Here is a 24,588-nt window from a genome sequence, read left to right as displayed (position 1 = left end):
TCCTTCTTTGTCCACTTATGTAACAACACTGTGAACAAACTGGTCGGTGAATCTTCTCTTCTCTCTGAAGATGGACGACCTGGCAGCTCCACAGTGAAATCAGGAATTTTGGTGCAAATCCGTGAACTTATTGATTTTCTAAGAGATAATTTAATGGATCTTGATTCAAAATACACCAGACATATTTATAGGACTAATATGTATTTCTCTACACCTCAGAATTACTCTTCAACCTGCAGGACCTGGTTTCACCCAGTGACGTCAGGAAAGTCTCGTTCCCACTCATGGTGCTGAAGCAGATGTTTTGGGAAAGTGGAAAATGAAAGAGGATATTTAAGGTGAAGCAGCTCAGACATCAGTGGGTTTCCTCTGCAGCTGCATGGACGTGTGTCTCTGCCTCTTACTGCCCCCTAGTGCTGAGTAGGAGTGAGGGCAGCGTCATGTCAGTGTGTGTGTGTGTGTGTGTGTGTGTGTGTGTGTGTGTGTGTGTGTGTGTGTGTGTGTGTGTGTGTGTGTGTGTGTGTGTGTGTGTGTGTGTGTGTGTGTGTTTGTGTGTGTGTGTGTGCGTGTGTGTGTGTCTGTTTGTGTTTGTGTGTGTGTGTGTCTGTGTGTGAAACCCTGTGAATGTGGAACCCGGAGCTCCGCGGGTCCCTGCGCTCCTGCAGTCAGGTGATGGTGGAACACGTCATCATCACGAGCTTCATTCTCTCCAATCTGATTGGTTCATGACGGGAAGCTTCCGGTTTCATCACAGCTCCGATGGAACAACATCAATAACGATTCTAATGAGATTTATTTGTAGAGAACTTTTTACAAAGTCGCAGTCAGGAAGAATTCAAAAGCAGCTACAGATCATTTGCGGACACATATTAACTTCCTTACATGATATTTATATGTAAATATGTAGTAAAAGCATATATATCACACATTAAGAAACTATTAGAAGTTTCATATATTGAAATATATGTCAAGCCCATAAAAATATGTGTTTGTACATCATAAAAAATTATAGAAAATCATATATGTTTATATAGCCATGAATATTTTATAAACTAATTTAATATGGGCTGATATATAGGATATATTTTAGTTTAGCTCAATAATTATTTTCCTTACATATGTACACGTTTAAGAACCAAATGTATCTTAAGTGTACAACAAACATGTTTAACATACCGATGTATATAATATATGCTAATATTGTAGACATATTTTTTGCATACATATATATGTATCCCACATCCCAATTATAAATATTAATATTATATATATAAATATTAAAGTTACACATTTAAGTTTAAAAGGAAAAGAAAAACACATATAGCACGTATCGTTTTGTAAAATGAATGATGTTTTAATAAACTTGCCAAAATAATCCAGAGAAATACTATAAGTCATCATATCATAAAGCACCCAACAAATATTTGTCTTATAGAGATTTTTTTTTGTATACCTAAAACATGTTTTAGGTATATAGAAAACATATACCACACATGAAACCATGAGATGAATATATGTGAGAAGAACACATTTATAGGTAACATATAATATTTACACATATTCCATGTGTGTGTGTTTGCTGCTGAACTCGTCATTTCTCTGCTCGTCAGTGTTTTCATCTCAGAGGAAAAAGAGACTTTGATGAAACATTTTTCATAATCTGCCTCAAGGTGTGAGGAGCAGAACGTCTACAGGACCTGAGCCTGAGAGGAACCCGGCTGCAGGATCTGAAGGTTGAGAATGAGAGTCGCTGCCTTTCTGAACCACGGGTAGAACAAGGCGTAGATCAGTGGGTTGAGACAAGAGTTGAAGTAGAAGAGGAACAACACAAAGGACCCAGAGGAGGAATTGAGCAGGTGCTCTCCTGCCAGAGCGACTCCGTAATATGGACAGAAACATAAGAGAAAGACGAGGACGAGGACCCCGAGCGTCCTGGCTGCTTTCAGCTCCGACCTCCTGCTCACGCTCACTGAGAGCTGCAGCGTGACGGCGGTGACGTGGCAGCGCATCGCCCGGGCCTGAGCCACGGCCACCACGAACACCCGCGTGTACAGAACCAGGATCACCGTGATGGGAACCACGAAGGTCACCACCAGGTCCACGACCCCTTCAACATAACCAATGACGATCAGACATTCTCCGGAGCAGGAGTTGAACCTGTCCGGACGCAGCAGCTCGTCCTTCACCAGCAGGCTGCTGTAGAACACAGAGCCGAGCCAACACACACACACACACACTTTGACCCGGCCCTCGGTGACCCGGGTCCCGTAGCGCAGCGGGTCACAAATGGCCACGTAGCGGTCGACAGATATCAGCACCATGTCTCCCACTGAGGCCATGGTCACGATGAACGACACATAGTTGTAGAGAGAACACAGCAGATCCCCGAGGAACCAGCAGGACCACTTCCTCAGGACCTCTCCGGGCATCAGCAGGAGGCCCACCAGGAAATCTGAGACAGCCAGAGACAGGAGGAGGAGGTTGGTGGGAGAGTGGAGCTGCCTGGAGAGAGAGAGAGAGAGAGAGAGAGAGAGAGAGAGAGAGAACATTCATCCGACAGGAGCAAAGAACAAACAGATCTGTCTCGTCTATAATGTGAATAAAGTCAAACATGAAATCAGATTGACTCTTTGAACATCTACAGTGTGGGAGGTGTTTGCCTGAAGTGGGAGATGGAGATGATGACCAGCAGGTTGAGAGCCACAGTGAGGACGGACACCGAGTACAGAACCACGTGCACCAGCAGGGCTTCGGGCCAGGTGGAGCTGGGCCTCCTGCAGGAGGTGTTGATGTGAAGTGGGAAGCAGAGCTCCCCCCCGTCCTCCATCTTCAGAGCTCCCTGGTTACCTCCTGTAACTGCCTCTCTTACAGCTTCTCAATTTATCCTCCTCGTTCCCGCTCGTCTGTTGGACTCTGACGTCCCTGGTATCCGTCTCTGAGGGACGTCCTCTCTCACTGTCTCACAGCAGAAGACAGAAAAACAGCACAACTATCACATTCTGGTTGTTTTCCAGATTCAGACAAAGCCCATTTGACCTTTGACCCCTGAAATGTGGTCACTTCACCTTTGAGTGACAAACTGGTCAAAAGTAAAAAAGAAAACCCTGGAGGTGAACAAACTCTGACCTTTGACCTTCTTAAATAATCAGTTTATCAGTTTATCAGATTCAGTGAATGTTTGGACAGAATTGGGGAGAAACTGAAACTCACCTAAAACAAATTTATAATTTTTATATCAAACAAAGAATGTTGAATTTCTTTTCATGCGCCACATATTCAACACTTGAAAATTTAAAAATGCACTTTAAAAATATGTCATCCTTATTTTGTGTTGCTATTTCTGATGTTTCCTCCTGTAATAAAACTACCATTGACTTTATCTTCGTAAAAGAAAATTCTTTCACAAACTTTCATTCTCATCTTGACACAAATTACGTCAACTGAAAAAAGCCCCAATGGTTCAGCAGCTGTTGCATCAGATGTTGTTGTTGTTGCATTGTGTGTTTGTGTTGAACTGTTTTTCTTCGCACCTCTGATTGTCACACCAGGTGTGAACAGACATCCTGAGACACAGTCATTAGGAGACACACTAATGGAGAGGAACATATGTGTGTGTGTGTGTGTGTGTGTGTGTGTGTGTGTGTGTGAGACAAACACTGATCCACTGAGAGTCGAGGTTCAGTTCTGCACGTTAACTTTCTTTAACTTTATTCTCGCTGCTTTGTATTTAAATCCTAATTTTCTTCTTCTTCTTCTTCTTCTTCTTCTTCTTCTTCTTCTTCTTCTTCTTCTTCTTCTTCTTCTTCTTCTTCTTCTTCTTCTTCTTCTTCTTCTATGTTTAATTCTGTCTCTACTTCCTGTGATTGGTCCAAACGTCCAAACTCTCCAACAAAGTGTTTTCACTCTGGAACAGAACCAGGTTCAGTGGAAATGAAAACTCTCATATTTTATTTCTACAGGAAAATACATATGTGAGCCTGGATCAGCTGATCAGAGTAAAGAGCAGTCATGTGAACACTTGTAGGGTTTGAGTGTGAGTTTATTATTATTAATAAAGAGTATTATTCACATGTCATCTCCAGCTCAACAGTGTTTCTACATGAAGCCGTGGTGCAGTGAGTGGGACGAAGAAGCCGTTCAGCTCTCAGCCCTCGTGGATCCGTCTTTCTTCCGGGACTGGATCCGAGAACATTTTGGACATTTCTTCTCCACAAAACAGTGTTTGTGAAAACAGGTCCTGCAAACTGAGAGGACAGAGACGCAGTCAATCAGGGTTTGTCCCTTTACTTCCTCCAGTGGAATGATACGAGGACGACTTCACGTCTCCACCAAGACCCAGCACTCAAATATCAATCTGCACCAAATCACACTCATAAACATCGGATATGTAAATGAGTCTGATGGTTTATCAGCATTCATGAATTATTCTCTAAGAAATCGGTGAAATGTTGAAAAACAGAGAAAGAGATAAAAAAACACTTTTTTACGATTCGCATCAAAACTGTAACGAGTTCTGTTCTGACTCATAAAACCTCCAGATACTTTCTGTTCAGCAGAAACTAGCAATGAAATGGACCGGGGTGAAAACATAACCTCCTCGTGGAGGGATCTACTGGAAAGTTCAGTTTCTGCTGTTTTGTTTCAGGACTTGTTCTGTGCAGGATGAGATCTGCTCCCTCCATGTGTCAGGAGCATGTTGAGCTCGTACCTCATGTGTCAGAGGCATGTTGTGCTCGTACCTCATGTGTCAGAGGCATGTTGAGCTCATACCTCATGTGTCAGGAGCATGTTGAGGTCGTACCTCATGTGTCAGGAGCATGTTGAGCTCGTACCTCATGTGTCAGGAGCATGTTGAGCTCGTACCTCATGTGTCAGAGGCATGTTGAGCTCATACCTCATGTGTCAGGAGCATGTTGAGCTCGTACCTCATGTGTCAGGAGCATGTTGAGCTCGTACCTCATGTGTCAGGAGCATGTTGAGCTCGTACCTCATGTGTCAGAGGCATGTTGAGCTCATACCTCATGTGTCAGGAGCATGTTGAGCTCGTACCTCATGTGTCAGGAGCATGTTGAGCTCGTACCTCATGTGTCAGGAGCATGTTGAGGTCGTACCTCATGTGTCAGGAGCATGTTGAGCTCTTCCTCATGTGTCAGGAGCATGTTGAGCTCGTACCTCATGTGTCAGGAGCATGTTGAGCTCGTACCTCATGTGTCAGAGGCATGTTGAGCTCATACCTCATGTGTCAGGAGCATGTTGAGCTCGTACCTCATGTGTCAGGAGCATGTTGAGCTCGTACCTCATGTGTCAGGAGCATGTTGAGCTCGTACCTCATGTGTCAGAGGCATGTTGAGCTCATACCTCATGTGTCAGGAGCATGTTGAGCTCGTACCTCATGTGTCAGGAGCATGTTGAGCTCGTACCTCATGTGTCAGGAGCATGTTGAGGTCGTACCTCATGTGTCAGGAGCATGTTGAGCTCTTCCTCATGTGTCAGGAGCATGTTGAGCTCGTACCTCATGTGTCAGGAGCATGTTGAGCTCGTACCTCATGTGTCAGGAGCATGTTGAGGTCGTACCTCACGTGTCAGGAGCATGTTGAGCTCGTACCTCATGTGTCAGAGGCATGTTGAGCTTGTGCCTCATGTGTCAGGAGCATGTTGAGCTCGTACCTCATGTGTCAGGAGCATGTTGAGCTCGTACCTCACGTGTCAGGAGCATGTTGAGCTCTTCCTCATGTGTCAGGAGCATGTTGAGCTCGTACCTCACGTGTCAGGAGCATGTCGGCTCGTACCTCACGTGTCAGGAGCATGTTGAGCTCGTACCTCATGTGTCAGGAGCATGTCGGCTCGTACCTCACGTGTCAGGAGCATGTTGAGCTCGTACCTCATGTGTCAGGAGCATGTTGAGCTCGTACCTCACGTGTCAGGAGCATGTTGAGCTCTTCCTCATGTGTCAGGAGCATGTCGGCTCGTACCTCATGTGTCAGGAGCATGTTGAGCTCGTACCTCATGTGTCAGGAGCATGTTGAGCTCGTACCTCACGTGTCAGGAGCATGTTGAGCTCGTACCTCATGTGTTAGGAGCATGTCGGCTCGTACCTCACGTGTCAGGAGCATGTTGAGCTCGTACCTCATGTGTCAGGAGCATGTTGAGCTCGTACCTCATGTGTCAGGAGCATGTTGAGCTCGTACCTCATGTGTCAGGAGCATGTTGAGCTCGTACCTCATGTGTCAGGAGCATGTTGCCTTGTACCTCATGTGTCAGGAGCATGATGAGCTCGTACCTCACGTGTCAGGAGCATGTTGAGCTCGTACCTCATGTGTCAGGAGCATGTTGCCTTGTACCTCATGTGTCAGGAGCATGTTGAGCTCGTACCTCACGTGTCAGGAGCATGTTGAGCTCGTACCTCATGTGTCAGGAGCATGTTGAGGTCGTACCTCATGTGTCAGGAGCATGTTGAGGTCGTACCTGGGCAGCGGCTGCAGGCGTCGCTCTGGAAGGGAAACAGGACGTTTCCTTCTCTGCAGAATTCACAGATGAACCCTCGAGCCAGACAGAGCTGCGACAGACAGAACGTGTGTTACAACAGAGGAGATGAAGTGTGAAACATGAAACACTAAGTTCTGGCTCAGGTCATGTGACCACGCGCTGGGGCTTCAAACCCCTGTGGTATTTATCACTAACCCATGTGGGCGTGGTCTCACTGGCTCCTGATTTTTTTTTGTGACTTTGTGTCTTTGAATAGCTCGGCCGTCACATAGCTAGCTGATTAGCTTTGTCACTGTAGCACAATGCATCCTGGGATACGTTCGCCTGAGACCAATCCACCATTGGTTGCTCGTTATCAGCCAAGTCCCCCCGCAGGATGAGGACACATGTCCACATTAAATCTGTTTTATTGAGACTGACCTCGCAGTCTTCCACGTGACTGATGGCGGCGTGCAGCACGGCTTTGACCTGCGCCCCGAGCTGACCCTTCCTCAGCCTCAGGAGGTCGTCCATGGAGAGGAGGGGCGGCTGCTGGAGGAGGTGAGAGGGAAGCTGCTCCATCTCAGTCATCACCCTGAGACACAAACACAGGTCACACGTGACGACGTCCATGTTCGCACCTGAGATCAGCAGCAACCTCATCGGGTCACAGGTCAGAGGTCAGAGGTCAGAGGTCAGCTGGGACAGGATCACAGGAGGAATCAGCCTCATGTCCTCGCCCACATCAGAAGTTCACTACGTAAACTGAACTATCAGAGAAACTAAGATTCTTAAATTAAAGACGACTTCATCCACAACATCTGTCATTTACAAAAAGTCGAGATAAGTAGAAAAGTAAGAACACAACTGGTCGAACACTGCCCTCTACTGGAAACACGTATTCCTACACTCAGCCTACTAGTTTCAGTTTTGAGTCCGAACCTCGTCATATTGTGAAGAAGGAGGATTGAGTGTGAGCGTCCTGACTGATGGTTCATGTTCTGATCTTTCTACCTTTCAGATAATCGGCAGCTTTTCAGCAGCTTCCTGACGCCCAACAGCTGATCCAGAAGCTCCTGAGAGGAGAAGAACCAATGACAGAGGAAGGGAAGGAAACAAGGAAAGGACAGAAGGAATTGAAGGAAAAAATATTCAGCATTCTGGACTTTTGGGTTAAACAATATTTGATGATGTCACTTTGGACTCTTGGATGTTATTTTTCAGAATTTTATCTTAAGAAGATAAAGTCAATAGTAGTTTTATTACAGGAGGAAACATCCAGAGTTAAGGATAAGGACAATTTTTAAAGTGCATTTTTATATAAAAGTGTTGAATATGTGGCGCAGTGAAAAGAAATTCAAGATTCTTCGATTGATATAAAAGAAGAACTTATAATTATTTTAATTATAATAATTCTGACTGTGAGGTTAGTCACCCTGAGCCGGAGCAGCTCCCTCACTCGGCTGCAGAGCTGCTTACAGACACAGCTCAGGTCGAACAGAGGCAGAAACCAAACTGAGTCCAGCAGCTGTTTGGAGAAATCACTCACAGGGAATCTGTCATGAAGAAGAAGGAAATGAAGAATATCATCAATCAATTCAATATCAATAAAACCTCAGATGAAGGTGAATATAGTTTTTTTCTTTCACTCGTGAGAACAATTTAAAAAAGACTGTTTTTTATTTGTGTGTTTTTTATGACCTGTTGAAATCCCAGCAGGACAGAACTCGAGCAGGAATCACAGCCTCCGAGCCGCCGTGACAGCAGTCACAGAAATACCTATGATATAATAATTAATGTTTCTATTCATTCAGTATGAAGCTTGATGTCCAGAAGAGGAGAAAACACTTCTCCTGTTAATACTGATGAGAACAGACGATGTACGAACCTGCCCAGGTATTCACAGTACCTCAGTTTCTTCATGTATCCTGGTGACAGAGATACTCATGAATATTATCTTTACATAATCATATAATGGAGCAACTGGACCTCCTGTACTCACTGGGCTCCACCTCCGTCCCACATCCTGCACACAGGAAGTGTTGAGAGGCCACGACCTCACTGCGTCTGTGGGAGGAAACATGGTTACAGCAGCTCCCCCCCCCCCACCTTGTGTCTGTGTCGTGAGTCGGACGTGGTGAAACCTGAGCGTCGGCTGAACGGTGAAGATGATCTGGAGACGAGGAGGAGCCCAGCTCAGGGATCCTCTCATCCTGGTCCTCAGGCGGATCTCCTCCGTCAGGCTGCCGCCGCTCGCCGCCACACTGCCTGTACCCGGCAGCTTCACACAGTGGAAGCAAGGGGGGGGGGGGGGTCACATGATGTCACTTTGTGAGCTGCTGTTCTGAAGCCTCAGTTTCTCCGGCGCCATCTTGTTTTTTTAAACCAGAGGTAACCATTTTTCGAGCGGGAGGGGTGGAGCCTGGCTGAGAGCTCGAGGACACGCCCTGGACATGACTTGAAACTAGAGACTGAGACAGAAACTCCTGAATGTTCACTGACGTCATAAAGTGAGAAGTCACTTTCCATAGAAACGACCAGAGGAGTCGCCCCCTGCTGGTCAGTACACAGAAGACAGGATTCAGACACCATCAGCTCCACTTTACTGACCTGGAGTCTGTGAATAGTTTTATATCCAGTCTGTGGTGTTTAGTCTCTTACTGAGTCATGAAATAACCAATCAGAGTCCTCACCTCCTGAAGTGAGCTGCGGAGGCTTTGCCGTCCCCCCCGAACCTCATGGGACGGAAACCAGTTCCTCCTGAACTCCAGCACCAGCCGCTGGGCCAGCCACTCCGCACTGCATCATGGGACATCGCAGGTCAGAACCAATGGAAAGACGTGGAGCCGGTTAAAGTTAGTTCTTCTTACCTTCGGAGGGTCAGTGTCACGTCTCCTCCACCGTCTGAAAACAAAACACAACATGATCCTTGTTGGTTTGTCACAAAACTCCTCAACACATTTCCAGCTGAAGACGAGAACATCACACGAAGCAGAACAGTTCTGGTCGACGTGTCAATGGACCTTTTCAAGAGGACTGATATCTGAGTGTGTGACTGACTGTGAGACGCTGTCGGTGGAGGTTTGTGGTTTATTTGTAATATTTCTATGTGAAACACGTTTCTATGAAGATTCAGAATCTGGTCCCGAGGGTTCACCTTCAGATTCACCGTCAGTGGAGACCACACCGGTCGGTTGGTGCTTGTCTTCGTTTGTGCGTCTGTTTGACTGTTTCTGTCTGTTGTCGTCTTCTCGTGTGCGTCTGTTTGTGCTCTTCTGTCTCTTTCTGTTGTCGGGCTGTGTGTGTGTGTCTGTGCGTCGCTCGTCGCGCAGAGTCCACTTCACAGCTTCCAGAGCCTCCAGCACCAGGTCCACCACCACGAAGTGAGCGTTCTCCTGTCGCCAACACAGGAAGTGGTGACATCATCATGAGTTCCTCGGATCAGAACCGACAACATTCAACAGAACATCAGAGAGATGAGACCTGAAAGGACAGAACCCGTCTTTACAAACATCTTATGTGTCCCATCTGCTAACATGGAGGAGGTTTATGACCTGTACAGCAGCCGGACACCAGGGGGCGATTTGGCTTCACTTTAGAGAGTCGTCATGTCGTCCATCTTTATTTACAGTCTGATTATCAACTATTGTTTTATTCTAAAATACAGAGTTACAAAACATTTGCAGTATTTTAAACTCAAAGTTTTAATCTCACCTTTTCCAGATCACAGCTCATTTTAAAGATGTCTGCTGAGAATTCAGGGAAACTGCTTCTGTGTTTGGTAGAGAGAGCTGACAACACACACACACACACACACACACACACACAGACACACACACACACACACACACACACACACACACACACACACACACACACACCCCCACCACACACACACACACACACACACACACACACACACACACACACACACACACACACACACACAGACACACACAGGGTTGGTTCTGACCTATTTTTACTTGTGATACTTTCAGTTCATTGTGGTGATTTTTCACTTCAGTATTTCCGTGTCCCAGGTGTCTCTTCCTGTCCGTCCCCATCAGACAGTTTCTCACCGTTATGAAGCAACATGAAGACAAAGGACGTTCACTCCATGTGATCGGCTCCAGGTTTATCAGGTCGTTCATGTTCCTGAGAGGTTGAACCACAGTGTCTCTGCACCCTGAACAGAACTGAATCCTATAAACATCTTTATTGAGGAACAATAAGTTCTAAGATCTGTACCTGCTGTGGGAGGGGCTTCACAGCTGGTTGGGCGCCGCCCTCTGTGCTCCCCAGCCAATCCCTGTAGTCCGCTGGAGGGCAGGTGGAAGAGCGAGGTCAGAAAATTGTTCAGGTGCGATGAGACGCGGTGCTGCTTGTTGTCCTGGAGCGAAGACGAGGGAGGACAGTCCTCCTCCGTCCTGACGGCTGTGGGACGTCCACGCTGATCCAGGGACAGAGGACCAGGAGACGAGCTGTCAAACAAGAGTTTACATTATCTATAAAGGTCAACCTGAGTATTATCAACTGAATCTGCAGTTAGTTATATAAAGATGGACGACACCATATCCATGTCCCATCTGCTAACATGGTGGAGGCTTGTCTTATGAGCTACACTGCAGTCAGCCACCAGGGGGAGCTGCAGAGGTTTTTATTACTGACATCAACTTCAAAAACGCAGTTGAGCTCCAAGTTACTTCAGTTACTAATGAAGTTACTTTATTTACTAATGGAGTTACTTCAGTTACTAATGAAGTTACTTTATTTACTAATGGAGTTACTTCAGTTACTAATGTAGTTACTTCAGTTACTAATGAAGATACTTTATTTACTAATGGAGTTACTTCAGTTACTAATGTAGTTACTTCAGTTACTAATGAAGTTACTTTATTTACTAATGGAGTTACTTCAGTTACTAATGTAGTTACTTCAGTTACTAATGAAGTTACTTTATTTACTAATGGAGTTACTTCAGTTACTAATGAAGTTACTTTATTTACTAATGAAGATACTTCAGTTACTAATGTTGTTTCTTTAGTTACTAATGGAGTTACTTCAGTTACTAATGAAGTTACTTTATTTACTAATGAAGTTACTTCAGTTACTAATGGAATTACTTCAGTTACTAATGGAGTTACTTCAGTTACTAATGAAGTTACTTTATTTACTAATGAAGTTACTTCAGTTACTAATGGAATTACTTCAGTTACTAATGAAGTTACTTTATTTACTAATGAAATTACTTCAGTTACTAATGAAGTTACTTTAGTTACTAATGAAGTATTTTTATTTACTAATGAAGATACTTCAGTTACTAATGAAGTTACTTTATTTACTAATGGAGTTACTTCAGTTACTAATGTAGTTACTTCAGTTACTAATGAAGTTACTTTATTTACTAATGGAGTTACTTCAGTTACTAATGGAGTTACTTCAGTTACTAATGAAGTTTCTTCAGTTACTAATGAAGTTTCTTCAGTTACTAATGGAGTTACTTCAGTTACTAATGGAGTTACTTCAGTTACTAATGAAGTTTCTTCAGTTACTAATGGAGTTACTTCAGTTACTAATGGAGTTACTTCAGTTACTAATGAAGTTTCTTCAGTTACTAATGGAGTTACTTCAGTTAGTAATGGAGTTACTTCAGTTACTAATGAAGTTTCTTCAGTTACTAATGGAGTTACTTCAGTTACTAATGGAGTTACTTCAGTTAGTAATGGAGTTACTTCAGTTACTAATGAAGTTTCTTCAGCATCTCTTGAAGTCATTTGATTGGCTCGTGTCTTCCTGACCCTGATGGTGTAAAGTGAACCAGAGCTCCAGGTGTAGGTACCGGGAGGTGGAGGCCTCTCCTCCGTGCCAGGAGACGGGCCGGTGGCGTCTGGAGACGACGGGGCTGCTCCTCAGGAGGAGGAAGTTCTCGACCTCTGGAGGAGACAAGTCGTCCCTGAGCCTGACGCTCTCCTCTCTGCCTTCCTCACCGTCCTCATCCTCACCCTTCTCACTGTTGTGTGGGGTCGCCTGGGGGGGGCAGGAATCCAGATGTTTGCTCCTAGTCTGTGGAGGCTGATGGAGAAACGTGGTGGTTTCTCCTCCAGCGGTTTCAGTCGATCCTGAAGCAGCTGATGGACGAGGAGACGGGGGGGGGGAATTATTAAAGGAGACACGTGATGTTTCTGTTTCCTGTCTTGTTATAAAGTTTATTTTCTGAAAAGTTAAAAATCCCAAACTCTGCAGCTCCTGATCCACATCATTGTGACAATCAAAAACATTTAAATAAAATGTAAACAGTGATAAGAAAGAGAATACAAATATAATGTTTACAATAAAACTCATATTTTTCGTTTAAACATATATATACAAACAATTTAGCATGAACTCTTTTCATTCTATTCCTTTTCACCTGTATCTCTTGTTCACCTGCTGCTGTGGCACCAGCATGTGGATCAATGAAGGATTCTCTATGATCAGTGGTATTAATGTTCATATAGTGTCATTATACTGTCATGTCTCAGTTATAGAAATGATCTGCGCACACAGGTGATAGAATAGAAGCTGCTGTACCTGTACTGGGAGCCTGCAGCTGGATGGAACCAGTGGCTGCTGGGACAGATGTTGTCGACTCTGTGAACGACTCCTTACACCAGACGACAGATGTGGAGGTCATGACCCCGACGTCTGCAGAGGAGGAGACAGAACGTTGTGAAGTGAAGCAGCTGAGACACAACATCTGTAACAAACAGCTCCCACAGGAGCTCATCAGGGTTTAACTCTGGTTTCTGAGCAGGAGGTTTCATCACTGACGTTTCTTCACATGAAGCAACTTCAACAAACCAGAACATCACTGGAGTTCACACCAATGATCACATGGAACCAGCCTGATCAGAAACACCTGAATCTGAATCTGGAACATTTCTTCATCAACAGACATTGGACATTTAATCTTACAGAATAAATGATGTAGAATAGATATGCATTTCTTTGTATATTTTACATAATAAATGAGTTTGTCTTCTTAATTTAAGTTTAACATATTTGACTGTATTTGTTTTTTCTATTTAGTTATAGTTATTTATGGTAAAGTTGATGGAAAAACTGTAAATTATAAAACGTGCTCATGTCTTTGTCATTAGGCTTTGATGACAGCTAAACAATGTCTAATATATGTGTGTGTGTGTGTGTGTGTAAAAACATAATGAACGATGTGTTGTGAACAGCATTGACCTAAAATAATAACTTTAATCTCTTTAGTTTCACTTTTTATTCCTGTTTATAATCTGCAGGTTTTTTTAATGGATCAGTCAAAGTCAGATTTTTTAAACATTTTATTCCTATAAGACCCGATTTATGAATTAATACACAGAGAATATCTCTTTTTGTACTTTAACATGTCAAGAAAATGAAACACTGGTCTCAACATATGTTCAGATTTGGTTCTAAATAAATCCTCATGTTAGATTTAAACAGGAAATGATCTATTTACAGATTGAAACATTCAATTTCAGAGAACTTGAAAACAAAACAAACAATCATCAATGTTTTACTGAACTTATGAGCGGAGGATCTGATCAGAACAATCCAGACGATAATTCAAAGTAAATCTGAAGACTCACCGTTTTATTACGACTGAACAGAAGCAGAGACCAGGAAACATGTGTACATCCACCACAACACACACACACACACACACACACACACACACACACACACACACAGAGAGAGAGGAAGAACACTTCCTCTATTTAAAAGTTTCTCCTCAGAACAGCTGCTTAATAAACCTCGGCCACTTCTTTATTGAGGAGCTAACGCTTATCACAGGTAGTTTAATTCAACTCATGCTTTTATTTTCTGTTCATAACCTTTCATTTAATTAAAAAACTGATTTGTGTCAGTGAGAAAAATCTGAAAATATTCTGAAGCAAACTTATTTAATATTTGTCATATCCTCTTGTCACAGAGGAAGCAGCTGCAGTCACATGTCATGTTGAACTGTAAAGAACCTCCTGCTTCACATTACACTTCATATACTAAACTGTATATACACGATGGACACTATATATATATATATATATATATCGGCGCACACACTCTCTCTCATACACACACACACACACTGCTTCTCTTCCTGTTTGGGTTTGGAAATATCCTTAATAACCTTTATTGAACAACAAGCTGAGAACAGTGATAAAATAAATGTGAAACAAAGTAAAGCAGATCAATATAATGTTTTAGCTCAAAGTTTATGTTTAACTAATCTGACTAATTATTAATCATTATGAATAATTATGATTTAATTATGATTAATAATAATGATTCTACAGCAGCAGACCCTGTAGAACCTGCAGTGATCAACTCTGTCCAGCAGGTGGCGCTGTCTGACAGACTTCCTGTGCTGCTATCTCACAGACACGCTTCTACTGCGCAGCCGCAGTGAGGGAGCAGGACAGACCGGAAACCCAGCTGGAGTGTCTTCAAAGTAAAACCTGCACGGTGGTGGAATGTTAATCAGGCCAAGATGTAAATCAGCCATAATTTATACTTAACCAGTTTAACTTGATCTAAACAATAATTCATACTTTAAACACATGCTTTATTCTTTCCTCTTTATAACGTGTAACCATGGTTCATTATTAAAGATAAAAGTATTCTTCAGCATTATCAATCCATTTATCAATCCATTTATAACTATTACTATTATTATTCCATCGTTCCATCTATTATTGTCATTGGTCTCCTTTATTCTGAAGTCGAGGGCCGGATGTGGTGCCGCTTGCCGCACCGCGCAGACAGGGGGCTGGACGCGGTGGCGGCAGACAGAGGAAGCAGCAGACCGCTCGGCTCGGCTCGGCTCGGTGTGAACGGAACTGTGAACGTTAGCTCCGGTGCCCTCACGGAATTAACCCGGTGGCGAGGGGGAGCATCATGGCGACGCTGGGACCGGACTCCGCGGCTCGTCCTCCGCTCGGTTCTCCTCCGTCGACCCAGAACGTGCCTCCGAACCGCGGCTTGGAAAGATCCCTGGAGGAGGCGGCGGCCAGCGGCGTCCTCAACATCTGCTCCCGGAAACTGAAGGAGTTCCCCCGGACCGCGACTCAGCACGACCTGAGCGACACGGTGGAGGCAGGTAGGAGGTCGCGCCTTTAGATACACAGTCATAATATACTACATTATATATATACATATATATATATATACATACATATAATATACATACATATACACACACAATGTGACTCACCACGACCTGAACGACACGATGGAGGCAAGTAGGAGGTCACACGTTTATATTATATACACAAACACACACCCACACCCACACCCCCACACCCACCCACTCACACACACACACACACACACACACAGATATATACGGTGGAGGCAGGTATGAGGTCACACTTATATATTATATATATATGTATGTATATATAGAAACATACATACATTATACATTCAGCGAAACAGTGAAGGCAGGTAGGAGATCATACTCTTACTAAAGATGTATATATAAATATATATACGTATATATATATCTATATATATATATAGATATATATACGTATATATACACACAGATATTTCTCCATGACTTCAGATGACATCACATCATCATCACATTGATTTTCTCGAGTCTTAATCCAACCATAACTTGTTAATACTGTTCTGATCGATAACTTAAACCTAACCTTAACCTTAACTTAACTTAAACCTGACATTAAAGGCCTTCACAGAAAAATAAAACCTCATAATCTCCTCACCACTATGATGGAGGGGGGGGGGGGGGATGAAATGACTCTGAGTCTGATACATCTGACATAATAAAACAAAAGAAAAAACAACATGCCTGCATTCTGCTCCTGTGATGTCATCAAGTGTCTGCAAGCCGTGACCGTACATCTTGGCGACCTCATCGGACGTGCTATCGTCTGGTAGCTGCTGGTAGCTCCTGGTAGCTCCTGGTAGCTCCTGGTTGCTCCTGGTAGCTGCTGGTAGCTCCTGGTTGCTCCTGGTAGCTCCTAGTAGCTGCTGGTAGCTCCTGGTTGCTGCTGGTTGCTCCTGGTAGCTGCTAGTAGCTCCTGATTGCTCCTGGTACCTGCTGGTAGCTGCTGGTAGGTGCTGGTAGCTCCTGGTAGCTGCTGGTTGCTTCTGGTAGCTGCTGGTAGGTGCTGGTAGCTCCTGGTAGCTGCTAGTAGCTGCTAGTAGCTCCTGGTAGCTGCTGGTTGCTTCTGGTAGCTCCTGGTAGCTGCTGGAAGCTCCTGGTAGCTGCTGGTTGCTCCTGGTAGCTGCTGGTAGCTCCTGGTAGCTCCAGGTAGCTGCTGGTAGCTGCTGGTTGCTCCTGGTAGCTGCTGGTAGCTGCTGGTTGCTCCTGGTAGCTGCTGGTAGCTCCTGGTACCGCCTGGTAGCTCCTGGTTGCTGCTGGTAGCTGCTGGTAGCTGCTTGTAGCTCCTGGTAAATGCTGGTTGCTCCTGGTAGCTGCTGGTAGCTCCTGGTATATGCTGGTAGCTGCTGCTAGCTGCTGGTAGCTGTTGGTAGCTGCTGTTTGCTCCTGGTAGCTGCTGGTAGCTCCTGGTAGCTGCTGGTTGCTGCTGGTAGCTCCTGGTAGCTCCTGGTAGCTGCTGGTAGCTCCTGGTAGCTGCTGGTAGCTCCTGGTAGCTGCTGGTAGCTCCTTGTAGATGCTGGTAGATGCTGGTAGCTGCTGCTAGCTGTTGGTAGTTGCTGGTAGCTCCTGGTTGCTGCTGGTAGCTGCTGGTAGCTGCTGGTAGTTGCTGGTAGCTTCTGGTAGCTCCTGGTAGCTCCTGGTTGCTGCTGGTAGCTGCTGGTAGTTGCTGGTAGCTTCTGGTAGCTCCTGGTAGCTCCTGGTTGCTGCTGGTTGCTCCTGGTAGCTCCTGGTAGCTGCTGGTAGCTGCTAGTAGCTGCTAGTAGCTCCTGGTTGCTCCTGGTAGCTGCTGGTAGCTCCTGGTAGCTCCTGGTAGCTGCTGCTAGCTGCTGGTAGATGCTGGTAGCTGCTGCTAGCTCCTGGTAGCTCCTTGTACCTGCTGCTAGCTGCTGGTAGATGCTGGTAGCTGCTGCTAGCTGCTGGTAGTTGCTGGTTGCTCCTGGTAGCTCCTCGTTTCCTGGTGAATACCTCACCCCCCCTCCATCATAGTGGTGAGCAGATCATGAGAGACGTTTCATTTGTTGGTGAACTATCCCTTTAATCTAAACCTAACTTAAACTTACCGTTCCCTAAACTTCACCAAACCATACTCTGAACCTCACTTGAACCTAAACCTCCAGTTAACCAAACCGTAACACAACTGATTGTTTGATTTATTGATCTACATTATGGGCACTGGATTTTTGTCCACATAAAGAAAACCAGTCCCCATGATGTGACTGTCTACACACACAGACACACATGAGTGTGTGTGTTGGATCACAGTGGAGGGGACCTGCAGTGGAATTCCCCACCACTTCCTTAAACCTGTAAACTGAGTGTCAGGGTGTGTTGGTTTATTTACAGCAGTAAAGTTACCTCAGGTGAACATCTGTGAACATCTGTGTGTCCATAGCGCACGGGTCTGACATGACTGTCACCAGTGAAGCAAGGATTTCTGGGTAATGAACTGCTCAGATTCTTGTTTATCAGGTATGACTAGAGGCTGATGTGGGATCAGTTCTCTGAAAACAAACATTTCTGATGACCGAAACTTTGCCAGGGATGTGATCAGTCTGCTGGTGTGTTTGTGTGTGTGTGTGTGTGTGTGTGTGTGTGTGTGTGTGTGTGTGTGTGTGTGTGTGCGTGTGCGTGTGTGCGTGTGCGTGTGTGTGTGTGTTGGATCAGCCTCTTTGGTGTCCGCAGCAGCTCTGACCCTTTTCTCTGTGCTCAGTCAGTTTGATGAGGAGCTTTAATGTCGACTGACTCACTGGTGAACAACAACACTGTCAGCAGCATCAGTTTGAACTCATCTCACACTGATAACAGATCAGTTTATAAAGCTTTACAGACCAAGACCTCGAGGTCTCATGTCCTCTAGTCCTCTAGTCCTCTAGTCCCGAAGTTACTGAGTCATCGACTTCATTTCTTCTTCCTTTGGTGTCAGTGATTAAAGGACGAGGTTTATTTATCAGTTCGTTGCCATGCTGGTGTGAGGGTAGTAAATAGCAACTCAGTGAAACCGAAATGAGAACAGAGTGAGACACACACACACACACACACACACACACACACACACACACACACACACACACACACACACACACACTGGTTGAGCCTAGTTTCATATCAGCAGACACACAAGTCTCAACTTGCAGTGAAACAAACTGCAGCAGTGTTTTCCCACCAACACTTTCATGTAACTCAGATCTGAACTCAGCTGGAACACAAAGACACTTCGGGGGGGGGGGGGCTGCATCTCACATAGTTTAGTGAACATTGAACAAATGAGAGTTTGAGAGAGGGGTCATGACCTTTCACCAAACCAGACCAGTGTCTGAAGGTGACTATCAGAGCACACCTCAGCAAAACGTTTTTCAAACTAAAAGTTTGAGTAATTGCAGTTTGCTCAACCATCTGCTCTCCTCCAGGTAAACACTTGTATGGTTGTAAAATACGGAACGGCAGTGAACAGCTGTTCACAAAGACAACAGGCTCAGTAGCAGCTGATTCTCCATGTTGTTCTGCTCTGGTAGCTGAGGCTGGGTGGTTTATTCTGGAAGGCGTCCTCGTTTCTGAACATCTCCGTCTCTGCTCGTCCAGATTTAAATGCAGCTCAGAGTTTTCACAGTGAGCGGAAGCAGCAGCGTCTCCAAACGGTTTTAGTTTCTCTGAAGCGGTGAGGTGAGGACGCCTCGCGGGTCTGGAGCCGAGAGGATGAGTTCTCAACTGAAAACTAAGTCGGGTTGGATGTTGCCTCTGTCAATCAATTGTCTTTTCTTGTCCCAGTTTTTATGACCGCAACTTTATTTAAATCTCGGACAGTTTACCACCGACCTCTGAACATTTTATGGTCTTTGCAAACCTGGTCTGTATTTTCATCCAGTGAAAGAAGTCACGCACAGAAACCTCGTACAGAGTCTGAACCAGTTTATTATTCTTCAGAAAACGTGTCAGTCGGAGGTAAAACGTAGTGAAGCAGAGACTTGGTTGTTTTCTCACTTCTTGAAGAAGAGAACATTGGGTCCATCTGGTCCTGAGAAGACGTCAGGAGCAAGGAGACGTTCATCCTGTGGCCGAGGACCAGAGACGTGATCACCATCCACCTTTAAACCTCTGGTGTTGTTGACGAGACTCAAAGTGATTAGATCTCTGTGAAACCTGGAGACATGAGGGCGTCCTGTGGCTTCGTCCGTTTAGTTTTACTTTCTCCTCTTCTACTGTTACTGCTCCAGGTTCCACTGCTGCATCCTGACCCCCTTACATTCTACTCTATTCTGTTCTATTCTACTCTATTCTATTCTACTCTACTCTGTGCTGTTCTCCAGATGAGTGAATACTGAGTTAATGCCGTGAATCTGTGGGTTTTATACGATGTGTGTCCATTAGCCGAGTGGCAGCCGGCTCCCACCATGTTCCCAGACAGTATGCATTCTGCAGTGTTTGGCAGCTTTTCAGAGGACACACACACACACACACACACACACACACACACACACACACACACACACACACACACACACACACACACACACACACACACACACACACACACACACATGGCCCAGCTTTATTCAGTGTGTGTGTGTGTGTGCACTGTGCACAGAGAGAGAGATTATATAAGATTACTCGTTTGTGCCTCACATTAACAACCATCTGCAGGATTTTTGTTTCACTCTGACCTCCGCTCGCTTCAGTCACTCACATCCAGATAAAAATAGATCTGCAGTCAATTTTCAAAATAGAATCTGCTTCCATTTTCTCTCTGTTTCCTTCCACTGGTTCAGATCCTGATGTGGTTTCATGTTTTTTTAGACAACAATGAGGAGCTGGAGCTCAGAGAAATGACATGTTAGAGGATTTAAACACACACTCACACCCTCACTGCTAGTAACAGTCATCTGATGGGATGTTAATTACAAGACAATCCCATTTCATAGAGCATGAGATTTCCATATTTATAGAATAGAATAGAACCTTTGTACAAATCAACAACATTAATGAGAGGGGATCTATTAGAGAACTTCTGTGGTTCATAGAGAACACGTGGAGCATTTAGAAAACATGCTGAGACCAATGTTGTGCTGGTGACAATTTATTAGATATTTTATACATTATTTAAATAACAATTTCTTGTAGAAATCCTCATTGTGCAGCCGTGGTACAGATGTGTTTTTAGTCTGTGTGTGTGTGTGTGTGTGTGTGTGCGTGCCTGGATTGATGCGTGTGCATGCCTGAGGCAGATACACCCCCCAGAGTTTACCACCCTGACTTCCTCTACCTCACTGATTTCCTTCCCTTTCATTTACCACACGTGCACACACACACACACACACAGATACATGTGCACCCACACATACACGCACACAGGAAGCTTTGGATTCTCAGGAATTCAGATCAGCGTTGGGTCAGAGGTGGTCTATCCGCTCACTGTTCCCGCCACACCTGAACATAATGACAGCTGGGAGAGCAACACACACACACACACACACACACACACACACACACACACACACACACACACAACCTGTGTCCGTGGATGGAGCTGGTGTTGGCAGAGTGTTGGAGGGGGGGCACCAGCCTCATGTATAGTGGATGAAGCAGTTAATGGACTGGTTGATGGTTCCTCTCAGAGGAGCGAGCAGCCAGTGACCTGCTTCATTAATATGATGTAACGTGTTCAGGTAGTCAGCACTTTGTTTCTCAGGTCCTGAGGCTTCCTCTGGAAAAAACCTCCTAAAACCTCCGGTTGTATAAAAACGCAGAAATGGAAACATGAAGCGTCTGCGAGCCTCGTGAATAATGTCCTGGAAGTTAGTCCTCCGTCATGTTGGGACTTCTCCTGCTGCTGGTGCCCAGTCCCACTGTGACAGATGCTTTCTCTTCTCTGTCTTTACTTTGTTGTGAAGAGAATGTGTTACACTAAAAGTTAAGCAAAGAACCAGGTACAACACACAATCCACCTCTTGTTCATGTTGTGTTGTGGGAACTGTTCACCCTGCCGAGGATGGTAAAACTTTGTGGATCTTTTGACTGCTCAGTGTTGAGGCAGGACTCCTCTCCACTGTTCTTCAGTCTGTTGGATTCAGGCTACAGTTACCTCCACAACTAAATCTAACATATTTCCAGTTTTTTGTTTATGTTATAGATTAATATAAAACCTATGAAAATGGTTTTGCCTGATATATTGTTTCCAGATGTCCAGGCTTGACAATGAGGACAGTGAATAGATTTAAAACCTTTCAAAGACTGAACAGAATGAGGACAAGAGGTTTGTTGTGGTGACCTGGGTTAGGGTTAGGTTTAGGGTTAAATGTCGGAGTTAGTGGAGTTCACCTGAAGACAGATGGAGGTTTCTGTCTTTATCGTGACTCTTGGGTGGAGCAGCGACGGCAGAGCTGTTGGTTCTGTCACCAGCACAGAAACAGGAAGTGGCCGCTCCCCACCTCATTGTTTTCAGCGGTGATCTTTTCCTGTCCGGGAAACTAAGGAGAACCCCCCCCCCCCCCCCCCCCCCCCATCCACCCACCTCACTGAAGTCCTGCTGCAGGTCACCAGCGTCTGGCAGCGTTTCTCATACATTTGATGACAGCTGGACATTGACCTTGATTAACCTCAGAGGAAAGGTTAGTCTTTTAAAACTGATGGAGGCTTAACGGTGTCATTTTAATCCATCCAGTCGTTGTCAATACAGCTCTTCACCTCATGGTGTCGCTAGAGTAAAGGGTTGGACTCAGTGCAGCGTCGCCTCACGTTTGACTTCTCGTTTGGTCGGACGATATTCTCTAGATTCTACATTCATAAGGAAAAAGCACAAAGTCAATAGCTCTCCAGGACATAATCAGTTTGTAGACGGTAAATAAAGACGGAAGGCGTATTTCCACTTCCCGACTTGTCCCTAACCCTCACATGTCGACCGCCATGTTGCATTTTTTGATACCATTTGGATTCTGTGCAGCGGTGATCATGGAGGGATTAGCTATGTCTTGTAATATGTTCAATGTCTCATCACTAACATGGAGGAGACATGACCGATACTGCAGCCAGCCACCGGGGGGGGGGCGATCACGATTTCTTTACTTCACTTAAGATGAGCGGTCATGTCGTCCATCGTTATATATGGATGGTGAGCATGAGGACGGGGATGTCATTCACCTGAGCCCCATGTGCTTCCTTTAATCTGGAGGGTTCGACCACATCACTCGTGGTTGGTTGAGCTGTCATCACGTGATCACTGTCTGTGACCTTGTCTCTGTTTGAAGGTCGTCTGTGGCCTCTAGGTCAAGTTGACTCCCAGAGTCTGTGATTCGCTGTTAATCTGTATTATTATATGAGACTTGTTTTTAGTCCCTCCTTCTGTGATGGGAGTGACACAGCCTCCAGTGGATAGAGAGGATCTTTGTTGAGAGGTCACCTGATCGCCAAGCGAGGTCACCGAGCCCGGCAGGAAGTGGTCTTTCCTTTTGATACCTGACACCGGTGACTGATGTGTGACCGCGGGCCACGACATCACTTCACAATCTGAAACCACGGTCATGATGTCACAGATTACATCACATGTTTTTGATTTTTTTGTTCCAACATAAAAGCCTCATCCACAGTGAGTGTGCTCTGAGCTGTGTGTGTGTGTGTGTGTGTGTGTGTGTGTGTGTGTGTGTGTGTGTGTGTGTGTGTGTGTGTGTGTGTGTGTGTGTGTGTGTGTGTGTGTGTGTGTGTGTGTGTGTGTGTGTGTGTGTGTGTGTGTCAGAGATAATCTCTCAGGCTCTGCTGTGTTTCACGTCTTTTGATCATCAAATAAATGTAATAAATCAAAACTAGATAATTGAATCTGGAAATATTTCATGAGGCTGTTTGAGCTACAAACATTTAATAAAACACAAGTCTAATTTCACCATCAAATTATCATTTTAGATCATGTTATTTTCCGCTGTGTGTGAGGTCTTTGTGAAACTCGCTGGTGGACGAGATGTTTCTAAAACTGAGACGAGAGTTCGTCCCTGAATAAGTAAACAGGAGCAGTCTCTCATCCTCCGAATGTAGGCCACACACACACACACACACACACACACACGACACACACACACACACCGACACACACACACACCAACACACACAAACACACACACACACACACACACACCGACACACACACACACACCGACACACACACACACACCAACACACACACACACACACACACACACACACACACGCGCACACACACCCTCCCACTTAAATCCTCCTGGCATCAACCTGGCATCCACACATCACACACACACACACACACACACACACACACACACACACACACTCACACACATCTATAAACATACACTATATGAATCACACACACTTTTCCATACCTCTCTCCTTCAGGCTTATCCTAATTCACCACGAAGCACATGCCAACACACACACACACACACACACACACACACACACACACACACACACACACACACACACACACACACACACACACACACACACATAATCGTAAAGTGAAATATGTTCATGTATAAAACTAATCCTGCAGCCTGCGGTAACTTCCCCCGCTCACGTATTTCTAAGAATATGTGTTTGTGTGTGTTTGTGTATTTTATTTACATTTATCCGAAAAATAAAACAGCAAACTGTGTAGTTGTGTGTTTCAGAGGTCGTTTTCTATAGACAAGCGTGTGTGTGTCTGTGTGTGTGTGTCTGTGTGTGTGTGTGTCGGGCTCTGCACAGGTTGGCTAACTTGACATGAAGCAGCATGAAACAAAGTAGAATATATTTACCATAACTTGTCTTTGAATGAATCATGTTTTTATTGAGGCTGAACTTCCTGTTTTTATGTGTTACTATCTCTGTGAGGACCAGCCCCCCCCCCCCCCCCGGCTCTGGACACACCCCTACAATTTTTTATTTTACATTTTCAGGACTTCATTACCCACAATTACTTCAGATAGTGTCAGCAATCGAGTATCATAATGTGTGTTAGT

At 44.8% G+C, this 24,588-nt stretch overlaps 3 protein-coding genes across 6 annotated transcripts in view; 1 reads left to right on the top strand and 2 right to left on the bottom strand.

Moving 5' to 3' along the window:
* Positions 1–1,368: 1,368 nt before the first annotated feature.
* On the bottom strand, positions 1,369–3,535 carry LOC128456352 (trace amine-associated receptor 13c). Its single transcript, XM_053440498.1, has 2 exons — positions 2,661–3,535; positions 1,369–2,502 (listed from the first exon to the last, which is right to left on the bottom strand). Exons 1-2 carry the CDS (start codon positions 2,825–2,827, stop codon positions 1,689–1,691), a joined length of 981 nt encoding a protein of 326 aa, XP_053296473.1. The 5' UTR covers positions 2,828–3,535; the 3' UTR covers positions 1,369–1,688.
* Positions 3,536–3,740: 205 nt separating this feature from the next.
* Positions 3,741–14,315, bottom strand: rubcnl (rubicon like autophagy enhancer). Of its 2 annotated transcripts, XR_008341826.1 has the most exons (18): positions 14,085–14,315; positions 13,036–13,149; positions 12,305–12,593; positions 10,714–10,946; positions 10,180–10,256; positions 9,623–9,860; positions 9,336–9,369; positions 9,159–9,264; positions 8,610–8,746; positions 8,468–8,532; positions 8,354–8,393; positions 8,167–8,244; positions 7,901–8,021; positions 7,480–7,541; positions 6,907–7,060; positions 6,466–6,556; positions 4,070–4,244; positions 3,741–3,904 (listed from the first exon to the last, which is right to left on the bottom strand). XR_008341826.1 is itself a non-coding variant. In XM_053440494.1 (17 exons), the coding sequence occupies exons 2-17, from the start codon at positions 13,136–13,138 to the stop codon at positions 4,138–4,140; spliced, it is 1,935 nt and encodes a 644-aa protein (XP_053296469.1). In that variant the 5' UTR covers positions 13,139–13,149; positions 14,085–14,315; the 3' UTR covers positions 4,019–4,137. The 2 variants fall into 2 exon arrangements, 1 of the variants encoding a protein (XP_053296469.1); XM_053440494.1 differs by lacking the exon at positions 3,741–3,904 and having other exon boundaries at positions 4,019–4,244.
* A 956-nt stretch (positions 14,316–15,271) lies between these two features.
* The window catches only part of lrch1 (leucine-rich repeats and calponin homology (CH) domain containing 1), a 38,587-nt gene continuing 29,270 nt past the window's right edge, over positions 15,272–24,588 (top strand). For 2 of the 3 annotated variants that reach the window (XM_053440492.1, XM_053440491.1), the window contains exon 1: positions 15,272–15,595. In XM_053440492.1, coding sequence (XP_053296467.1) covers positions 15,394–15,595 — 202 coding nt within the window. In that variant the 5' untranslated portion in view covers positions 15,272–15,393. The remainder of the gene's footprint in view (positions 15,596–24,588) is intronic. The other variant, XM_053440493.1, reaches the window with a different exon arrangement.

This window comes from Pleuronectes platessa, chromosome 14, assembly GCF_947347685.1.
Source record: "Pleuronectes platessa chromosome 14, fPlePla1.1, whole genome shotgun sequence".
Classification (NCBI taxonomy): domain Eukaryota; kingdom Metazoa; phylum Chordata; class Actinopteri; order Pleuronectiformes; family Pleuronectidae; genus Pleuronectes; species Pleuronectes platessa.
This window is presented reverse-complemented; position numbering and strand designations above follow the sequence as displayed.